We start from the raw sequence: 10835 nt of genomic DNA on the forward strand, positions 1-10835 counted from the left end.
TTCAACGTTAGGTTATTGCTTATATTCTAAGCCCTAATTATGTGGATGAGTTCACACTAGGACATATACAAATTGGAGGGAGTCGGGTTTTTATGCCAACACTAACTGCGACCAAGGAAGATTGAAGAGGGAGTCTGGATGATCATGTATAGTAGTAGTTTTGACAATCAACATAGTTTGATGACTATCTATATGTATAAATATAAAAACAACAATATGTTGGGAAACAGGTTCCTCTAGATGGGAAGAGTACAAGCCATATCAAATAGAGAGAACTAGAAATTTGATCGAGGCCAAAAATCAAATAATCGAAATCGACAAATCGAATTATCACAAAATATGTGTAGAAATGTTTTAAAATGCATCAAGGTTGAGAATTAATATTCATAAATCTATGCTCATTCATCTACAAAAAAACATTTGTTAGAGCGGGAGTGGCATGATTTTCCATCACCTTGGATATCTAAGTTAGGGTGGAAATCTCTCATGCGAAACTTATAGGTTGGGTATCTAAAAATTTGAACGATAAGTTTATGCATTGGATATCTCAATTATCGTCTTTTCATGTACGACTTAAGGTGGAGATTGTACAACCTTGGATAGATATGTTGGTATACTTTATTGACAAGAAGAGAATTACTCCTGGAAGCATGAAGGTTGAAAGTAACTTGAAACTAATTGATGGAATGTTAGTGTTTCTAAAAGACATGATGTGCAAGGTACATGATAGTTAATCATTTGTTGACATTTTGACACAGTATGTTGAGATTTGTGCAATGACATCCTTCAAAAGAAAGGGAATGTGTCAATTCATTCCAAATGGAGGTTTTGACAACATCAAGGTTGTAGGGTGGGAAGGTAAACAACTTCTTAACCTTTGATTTAATCTGTTGGCTAGATTAGGTTTTGTAACAAAAAAGGATGCTATGTTGGTTTCTCAAAGAACATTAGTGGCTTCCAAACAACAAGATTAACATTTCTTATTCCAAGAGGCTATAGCATTATTGCAGATAAGTTGCAAGGATTATTATTTTTGCATGACCTAATTCCGCATTTAGATGGTGGATCTTAAGACCTTGAGTGGGCTTTTGTTGGAAATAGGAGATTGAGTACGATATCATCAAATGAAGTTTATCACAAGTTTATTCACAAACATAAGTGGATGGAAGAAAGTGTTATTAAGGTATGGGTTTTTTCACAAGCCCCTTACCTGGTGGTTTCATGTGATCACTACAATTTGATGTTTTCAATCGATGCTATAAGCTAAGGTATTCATTTGGAATGTTATGGTAGGAGTTTTACAATTGGACAAAAAGAAAATTGTTAGTGGAATGCGCTTCTTTGTTCGATGGAACAGAAACATATTAGACATCGACTTCTTTCATGTCTGATAGCTACAATGGTTTGGAGGTGTATCAAATTAGTGTGGATGTCTTTGACTAGTGTAAGACTATTTTCATTCAATTGGTTTTGTGCACATATAGAGAACAATGGAGTGATGGGCCCCATTTCCAAATTATCTTTGAGTTCAATTGGAATACGCAGAATACCTTGGCTTTTGAGTCGCAAATTGGGGTGAGGAAATATGTTGCAATTGACCAAGTTATAGAAGTTATAGAATCTCAATCATGAAGAGAGTTCATTGTGCAAGGTAACTTATCATTACATATAATAGTCATCTAAATTGGTGTGTACGGTGGGATTGAGTTCATCATATTTAGATCCACAATGTGATAAAGTTTGTTAAAGTTATTAATGGTGGTATTTTTCTTTCTTAATGAAATTTGTTATCTAGGTTGAAAATTAAAAAAGGCTATGTGGAATCTATCCTTGCTGGAAAACATAGTGGGCTTTATATATTCTATGTATACATTTTGAACATTCGACAAGTAGACGAACCATGGTTTGACACCATTTACACATTGTATTAGGTAGCTAATTTTTGCATGTTGACATGTGAAAGTGTCGTTAATTCACATGGCATCTGTTAGTTGAAAAGTCATCATGCTTACACGATACGATGACTTCTCAAGTGGCCTCCGCTTCAACAATGACATTTTATTCCCCCTACCCCACCCCACCCCCAACCAATATATGACAATCAAGATAATATTATATCTTGGTATTTTATTATGCCTATCTTGGTTCCCACTCTACATCATCAAACATTGTCAAAGAAATGATATGGATATGTCACAATCCATTGAGTGGCTGGCATGGCACTTTTCAAGATGAGTTCCCAATGCGTGGACAAGAGTGCCATACACTTTTGGACGAGGACGTTGGTTTGATGGCCATTGTGTGGGCACACAAACAAGGAATGGCCAACAGGTGGTCGGAATCTTAATTAGTTGGCCATTCCTTGTGCCCACACGATGGCCATCGAAATCAATCGGTCATTCCTCGGGCCCGCACGATGGCCATCAGGAACCAGCCGGCCATTCCTCGTGCCCACACGATGGCCAATCGAAATCCTTGTGGCCGCGCGATGGCCATCGAAATCAGTCGGCCATTCCTTGTGCCCCCACACAATCAATGGCCAATCGAAATCGGCCGGCCATCCCTTGTGGCCACACGATGATGGCCATTCGTTGGGCCCGCGCACGATAGCCATCAAAATAATGGGGGCGGTCATTCCTGTGGTCACAAACGAATCTTGAGGCCTGGCCTGTCACGTGAAGTGTTGGTTGGGCCCCACCTCTGTCACGTGACACGCACTCTCTCTTTGAGTTGAACATGAACCAAGCTCACGAGAAAGCCGTGATGCTCTCTACTCTCCCCTGTAACCCTAATCCTACCAAAAGCGAAACCCTAATTCAACAGAGCTCTCTCTCTCTCTCTCTCTCTCTCTCTCTCTCTATAAAACAACAGAAACCAGGCTCTCTTTTCTCTCAAGCTCATCGGAACAAAGGAATGGAGGAGGTCTGAAAGGCTCCCTGTCACAAAGCTCAGGAGGGATAGCGCCAGCTCTCTCTCTCTCTCTCTCTCTCTCTCTCTGTTGCGGCAGATAAGAGCTATAGCGCTATCTTCTCCTGGGCTTTGCCACAGGCAGTCTTCTCTGTATCATCAATTTGTACATAGACACGTCCTGGATTCATCTTCAAAGGGGCTTTACTGAGTTTGTTTCTGTTTTTTCACTCACATGTTTTTTATTTTCTCTGTATAGAATCGATCATACTCGAAGCTAATATGTTTCGCTCTTGGTTTACTGTTTTTTAGAATTGACTTTACATTCAGGTTCTTGTTCTTGTTCTTGTTGTTGGTGGCGATGGCGGCCATGGTGGTGACTTGGAAAGAAGGGAAATCAAATGAAGCTTTAATGTGATTTTTCATGGAGAATGATGGACTCTGAGATTTTCTTGAGCCTGAGTTTGTAATGTAAAAATGGCTCATTCATAAATGCACACATTTACATATTTTTACATATTTTGAAGCACTATTGTTGAGCCTTCTGCAATATAAAAACAGACCATGTGTTTATCCTAGGTTTCATGGAGGAGGGTTTTCACTGAGAACCCCTTCAGCTTGGCTTTGTAATGTAAAAATGGTTCCGTTATATGTATATACAAGTATTTTCCTGCCCAGTTTCTTTGTGAAGGAATGAATGCTTATTAGCTCCTTTCTAGTGATCTCTAAGCCTTTAAATTTAACGCTTTCAAGTAGATCTTTGGGCCCTTACAGAAGCAATGTCTCTGAACTGTGGGAAATTTTTTCTAAACAGCCGTTTTGCCTCCGCAGAAGCTAGATTATGTGCAGACATCCTTAACATATTCTTCCATGAAAAACACCTGCCATGCATTAAATGTTTCAAGAAAGAAATGTTGAGTTTTTACTCTGAAATCATATCCAAGCCAGCTCCTTTCATGAGAGAAAACTATATGCCAAACATTCCGTCACATTTAGGGTATTCTTTGACAAGAAAACTTAGCATCCTGTCCCAACCGCATGATAGGGAGAGATATTAATATAAACATATTTTGATATCTGCAAAAATATTAAGGGATGAAGCATGATATTGCACGCTGAATCACATCCATTGCTGATTTATGTTACTGACGCGAAAGCTACTTCTAAATAATCTTTTGATTACATACTTTTGATTTATGATTTGTTTCCTGTGTGATCTTTCCTCTCAGGGTGTCAAAAAAGAGTTCATTTTTGTAAGTGGGTTTAGTTTTACACGGAAATTTTGCCTCGTCATATATGTACTGTAATTATCTGTGTTTTTTGCTATGTTCTCTGCGAAAATAGGTGATTTATTTGAGTTTCTTTTGTAATATCCTTGTACCTTGAAGAGAGATTTTATTTTCATTGGTAATTTGCTTCCTGGTTAAACTTCCTCAGAATTTCAAAGATATGACGCAACGCTTCACATCATTTTGTAAGAATTGTGCTTTCTTTACATGGAAGTTCACCTCATCATATACAATATCTGTTATATTTGCTCTGTTCTCTGTGATTGATTTGTTTGAATTTCTTTTGTGATGCACTCGCACACTCTATAAGACTATATCCTTGCAAAAGAATTCAAATCAGTTTTTATTACTACTCCCCAAATACGAGCTGGTACTCAAAAGTAACATGAACAAAGACTTCAAAACTAGCAGAATCACATTAATTTGCCCTACCATTATATCATGCCTTGTGTGTACCGTCTGTTTAAGCACACAAAGAAAATCAAACCATTTTGTTTATTTACTTAACATAAAAAAACAGACAAGAGCATATACGTTTTTAACATAATATGGATTATTAATGTACATATCTGGACAACATTACAGGAATCATTAGTAGGAATACTTGTTTATCTATTCATATATCCTCAAGGAAAAATTATGCATAACATCTCTGCACAAGAATATAAAGGAAGGCCATGTGAAGGAATGCTTTATTTATGTACTCCATATAAAGAAGAGTGACAAGAATATACAATTGACACTTAACCATGTAAAATAGTTATGCGTCATGGCTATGTCCATGTTGCAAGATGCTCCATCAACAAAAGATAAAGACCAGAAACACCTCTAGTTTACCTTCTTATGTTAGCGGTGACATGTTCTTGATACTAAATATGCAATATCTAGGATAGCCAATTGTGTTTCTTTTCAAAGGATTTATCACAAAATGTAAATTACCAAGAAACTTTGTAGGAAGAAGATGCTATCCCTTTCAAAACTAGCAAGAACTCTCCATCAGTAGAACCTCTCTTTTTATGTTGTAAGTCTTCTTGGTTTGGTACTATAGATGCTAAATAGAACAGCTCACTGTAATTCTTCTGCAAGGATTTTTCACAAAATGTACATTACCAGAAAATGATTTGTACGAAGAAGATAGTTGCATCCCTTTCAAAACTAGTTAGAACTCTCTCTCCATCACTAGAACCTCTCTTCAAGTTCAAGTATGGACCCAAATACAACGAAAAAGAAGTTAGATCTCCACAAAATTGTTCGCGTCAGCACTCAGCTCTCGCTTTTCTCTTGTTCTTTTGGCAAAAATCTTACTGCAATCACCCTTTTTTGGTATTATTAACAATTTTATTGCCTTGTGGTGAAGAAATCAAAATCTGGATGCTTCACACCACGCTGTTTGAGCCATGATTCAGCCGAATTTGCGAGTGATGATGCATGTTGCTTATCCGAAGGGAGGGCCGATGCCCAAAATGGCCCTATCAACTTGTAAGAAACTAGACCAAATGCCGGTAGCTCAAACATGGTTCCTGGGTTCGAGCTACAAGTAGATGGATTAAGAAGCCACTTTCCTTGATCATGCTCTTGTTTGCTATGATAGGGATTGACAGATTCCATGATTTCCTTATATTGTATTGGAGGATCTGCAAGAAGAAGGCGTAATGTATGGACCAAATCACTTCCAAAAGATCAGAAAAAAGATAGAATTGTGGAATGTAATTGAAGGGGGACTGTAATTTTTAAGAAATTAAGTTTTAAATAGAAAAATATATCTTGGAAACATCCAACCCCTACTTCAACAGAAACATAGAATATTATCAACAATAATAATTGAGTTACAAGGGCATGTAAAACGTTTGGACAGAATACAACTTAGAAGCAGTAATCCCCAAGTTTAGTAAAGTAGTTTAGAGAAGTATTTAGTAAGGAAAAAGGTATAGCTTGGAAGCATTGAGTTTGAAGGGTATATGCAGATTTGTTTTAAATTTGGGGCAGATATACTACCTTGGAAACATTGAGTCCAAAGGGAGTGGAATGTGAGGAAGCATGTAGGCAAATTGCTCATCATTGGTCCAGTTGGTATGCGATATATCGGATACCTTTTTCGAAGGCCAGTGCATAGAGTTAGAAGAGTGGAAGAAAACAAGAAAGACAAACTTACTTAAAGATTCAGAATCTTACTTGCAAAAAGGGTTCATATATTAGTCGAAGTGTGGAATGACAGACAATTTCGAATCAAAGAATCAGAAGCTTACCATGCCACTGACACCCAGCTTGAAGGGGATAAGTCATCGCTTCTTAGCGAGAATAAGTAAGGGCATGTGGCAGCAAGTTCAGCTATCTGTATAACATTCATCCACATCAAGCTCAGCATCTTTATCATATGGGATTGTTCCTAAGAGCCCATTTTTCAACAATTCTTAGTTCCAGAGTCTTATTTTGACAGTCTGTTCCTTTCCATAAATAGAATCCAACAATCAATCACCCAAATATGAATGTGTAGTAGCCATTCACCTTTCCAGTAAAAGGGGCTCTTCCATGAGGACAGCATCTCTCAAAATATTCCACAATGAGCTCGCCCTGTTGATCACATTGTTCACTACAATCAGAGCTCGGTCTCTCTGATGAGAGACAACTCGAACTTTCCCACTGCTCAAATTTCCTTGAGGGTGGCTTCACATTCTCATTATCACTGCCAAAATCACTGCTGCCATCCCTTATATCACTGGCATCACTCCAATCACTGTCATCGCCAGACCTCCTAAACAATATCAAATGATGTGTATGATTTGTGTAGGATAATGTAAAAATAGTGCAGATACTAGACTACCTTTCACGAAATTATGCTTTTGGTCGTGTCATTTGACATATTATTTGACAGTTCTCTATTCCTTTGCACTACTAGCTTCAATGACCGGCTTTATTTTAGTTAACAGAAATATTTTTCTTACCTCTTTCTCTATGCGCTATTAGACCATGGTGGGCAAATATTTGCAGTGCACACAACTTAGTATATAATTGAAGGCACCAATAATTTCTTTTATTGAATAAATTCATTTCTACAATTTAGATCTTGCATTTTTTTACTCCTTGGAAATTGATGTGCCATATAGTGCTTGAAAAAAATGAAAAAAAGTAATGTGATTCAAAAGTAGACACTGTAGCAATTATATTCAGTTCAGGATCTGCATACCATAATATTTCAAGAAAAAAAACCAAAAGAGCAGGCTATAGAATCTTCCAATTTACCACACTATTTTCTGCCTTTTGCCAGGAAATAGATCGAATTGTCACATAATTTTTTCTTATTTTTACTAACGTAAAAAATGCAAGATCTAAATTGTGGAAAGGAATTACTTGAAAAAAAAAAAACTCGATGCCCACACCCACAAAATTTCTGCACATCATGTGCACAAATACAAAAACACAAACCGCGTATTTCACACTAACGCAACACATAATATGTGCACAACCACGTGTGAAAACGTGTACGTATGTACTATGCACTTCATGCGTGCACATCATGTGTAAATACAGATCATATCTGCACAGACCTTTGGATTGAAGAAGGGGAACAAGCAGCTGCCGGATGCCAGTATATCTGAAGGGCAGAGAGAGAAGGCACATAATATTGTACAATGGTCTCGCCACATGGCAATGTGAGCGGGACTCCGACACCATAGGCGCTCCACTCATCAAACCCCCTCCACAAGTCAGCCAAGTTGAAATAAGGCTGAAAATTGCTCACACTATCAAGATTTATAGAAGGCCACCCACCTTCAGCCTGCCCAAACACAATAGAATGTCCATATACATATCCAAATATCATAGATAATCAGCAAGCATAACAAGCACACGTAATGAAGGAAAAACTTTGGGAAATTGACAAAGGAAACATTTGGGCTCTTTTTCACACATAGACAGAAGATATAAACTTTTGGAGACTGCAGAAAAAAAAATGGGGTCTTTACCGCTCTGGAAGAAAAATATGCAAACTTTAGGAAAACCGGGAGGGAAAAAGACTGTCTAAAGAAAAGAAAAACGTCGTTTCAGACATGCCTATACAACCAAAATGTATTCTATTAGCATCCCAAGATGAGAAATGTTTTGTCTAATAAAAGTCTTCTTTCTCCACATGAGAAATGCTTGTCCAAAGAACTTCCCCGCATGAGAAAATGCGTCTCAAAACACTTTTCCTTTTGATGGAGCACGAATTATTTATCTTTTTAAGGTTTTAAAACTTTTTGAGCACATGAGAAAACATATCCTACAAAAAAACTTCTTCTTATATCCTACCTAAAACGAAACTTCTTCTGATCCAATAAGCTACAAGGGAAAGCTGAGTAGGATTTCGGGGTTTCAAACTGAGTAGAATCGATCTTGAGGTTTTAACAAAAGAAATAGAGAGCTTACCTTGATCTTGGCAGGATAGATGCACTCAACAGATGGAGTGGTATGGTTCAGGAAGGAGGAAAGATTAGATCTGCTATATGTAGGTAGGAGCTCTTCATGATCCGCCATATCTTTAGATCGATCGATCTATCTATCTATCAATCTATCTATCTATCAATCTAGAGAGAGAGAGAGAGAGAGAGACTTTTGTCCTAAGAGTCTTCCTCGTCCACTTTCTCTTTCTCCTCCTTTCTATATAAACCTTGGGCGGATGATTCAACAATCAATCCGTGAGTGGATTTGCAGAACAGCGGAGCTCAGAAAGAAGCGAAGGGAGCAAAACCATAAATACAGCGACTCGATATGGTAACGAGAAATAAGAGTGTACTAAAAAGGAATGCAAATTTTTGGATGCAGGACAAGTTGCAGACATATACAGATATGCAACATATTATTATACATATATATATATATATATGATATATATACATGTATATATAGATATATGTATTGAGAGAGATGGAGAGATGGGGTCTCTCAATAAATGCAGGGGAAATTGTGTATGTGGGATGATGTGACTGATTTCCTGTGAATTGGTAGGGCCATCAGATCAATCTTTACTATTTTATCAGACCGAATCAGCCGGTCACATTCACAGTCTCCCATCCCCTGCTCCCACAATTACAATTAAATCTTTATGAGAAAGAGGCTAGTGAAATCTGCAGCCTTTGCTCTGCATAATACATATCATATGTAATACATACATACAGACATATATTATGCATGCACAAACTATGTATCTTCTAATGTTTGCAACTTTGCTCTAGCCTCTGCATATACATATCATATGTATACATACATACATACATACATACATACATACATACATACATATGCATTCACAAACTATGTATCTTTTAATGTTTGCACCTTTGCCCTGCATGTACATATCATATGTATACATACATACCTACATACATACATACATACATACATACATACATACATACATACATACATATGCATGCACAAATGATGTATCTCCTAATGTTTGCACCTTTGCTCGACATGCCCGCCCTTCATCTCAATGGAAACCTAGAGAAACCGAAGCTTTTGCTTGATGATTCTTAGCTCCTTCTCGCTAGGGCTCCGTATACGCCAGACTGACACCCAGAGGAAACTACGGTAACCCATACAATGTGTGAGCATTGATTGCCCCATAAACATGAGGGGGTATGCGCCTCACACACAAGTGCTCATATAAAATGTGAAACACTTCAAGAGAACAGACGGCATAGAAACTTTGTCGAAATGTTCACTGGAGATATATTGAAGAAAGATTTGCTTGTATTTATTTAAATTCTATCACAATCATGTTCTGGCATTCAATACCACGGATGCCTTGATCCGACTTTTTTGGAAAACTAATTGATGTGGGCTTTTATAATGATGCAACGTACTCTTATGCGATTTATTGCTTCATGGAGGAGCTTTGTGAGAAACCCCAAAAGAAAGAATTACTTTCTAAGCAAAAAGTGATTGTTGGGGATTGATGCTTTGGTTGAAACGGTAGCATGCGCAACATGAAGATTCGTACAAATCATAATGTTATGTTGCTTGGAGAATTTATATGAAATGAGTGCATGCCTTAGTCCAAAGGTTATTAGTATGTTGAACGAGAAATGTATGTGGATGCACATGAAATATTAAGAAAGTCAAAACAAACAACTGTACTCCATATTAGCTTTTCAATAAGTGTGAAGGAAGCGGTGGATTTAAAATAGGGCCACAAAACTACAGTCGCTCGTAGATGTGCAAAGAGTTGGGTTCTTGTGAAAGAGTAGGGATCAATATTGTTCATCATAAACCAAGTCAATTCTAAAATCCAATGTTGTAATGATTATACATCTTCAAATTACATATATTTCAAGTGGTCATCACTCCATTAGTTCGGTGATAACATATTCCATCTGCCATGTTGACCACTAACGTAAGGCTAATCAGTGCTAGCATATGCATCATGTGCAGAATACATAGTAGTTTTTTTTATCTAGTAAGGCACAAATATGAAGCCTCCAATATTAATTTCCTTTTTCAATAACTATTCTTGCACATATAAAGAAGTAAAATAATGATAGTGATTGTGTATACTGCATTATACATGGTAAATCATGATAGGGATTACAATTTATGTGTACTAGGTTATATAATGATTTATGTCCTCTTGTTCTATCAAGGTTCAAGATTTCAATGGTA

The 10835-nt window shown here is 37.2% G+C and overlaps 1 protein-coding gene and 1 long non-coding RNA gene across 2 annotated transcripts; one reads left to right on the forward strand and one right to left on the reverse strand.

The window, feature by feature from the left end:
* The first annotated feature begins 2775 nt into the window (after window positions 1-2775).
* LOC147864924 (uncharacterized) lies at window positions 2776-3581 on the forward strand. Its single transcript, XR_015529693.1, has 2 exons — window positions 2776-3118; window positions 3220-3581. It is a non-coding gene; the product is annotated as an uncharacterized LOC147864924 (long non-coding RNA).
* A 1194-nt stretch (window positions 3582-4775) lies between these two features.
* On the reverse strand, window positions 4776-8986 carry LOC147864925 (uncharacterized). The gene is made up of 6 exons (XM_087317584.1): window positions 8601-8986; window positions 7742-7971; window positions 6702-6948; window positions 6443-6528; window positions 6192-6286; window positions 4776-5830 (listed from the first exon to the last, which is right to left on the reverse strand). The coding sequence occupies exons 1-6, from the start codon at window positions 8706-8708 to the stop codon at window positions 5535-5537; spliced, it is 1062 nt and encodes a 353-aa protein (XP_087173710.1). The 5' UTR covers window positions 8709-8986; the 3' UTR covers window positions 4776-5534.
* Window positions 8987-10835: the final 1849 nt, after the last annotated feature.

Source organism: Azolla caroliniana, unplaced genomic scaffold, assembly GCF_043228905.1.
Source record: "Azolla caroliniana isolate FFs.n. ecotype wild unplaced genomic scaffold, voAzoCaro1.0.p SCAF_4, whole genome shotgun sequence".
Taxonomy (NCBI): domain Eukaryota; kingdom Viridiplantae; phylum Streptophyta; class Polypodiopsida; order Salviniales; family Salviniaceae; genus Azolla; species Azolla caroliniana.

What these genes read in the sequence shown, in the direction of transcription:
- LOC147864925 (XM_087317584.1), bottom strand. Translation starts at nt 8,708, where the DNA reads ATGGCGGATCATGAAGAGCTCCTACCTACATATAGCAGATCTAATCTT. An exon ending in GAGCCCCTTTTACTGGAAAG is followed by an intron (nt 6,529 to 6,701) that starts GTGAATGGCTAC and finishes AATGTTATACAG; the next exon opens with ATAGCTGAACTTGCTGCCAC. An exon ending in AGCTGGGTGTCAGTGGCATG is followed by an intron (nt 6,287 to 6,442) that starts GTAAGCTTCTGA and finishes CCTTCGAAAAAG; the next exon opens with GTATCCGATATATCGCATAC.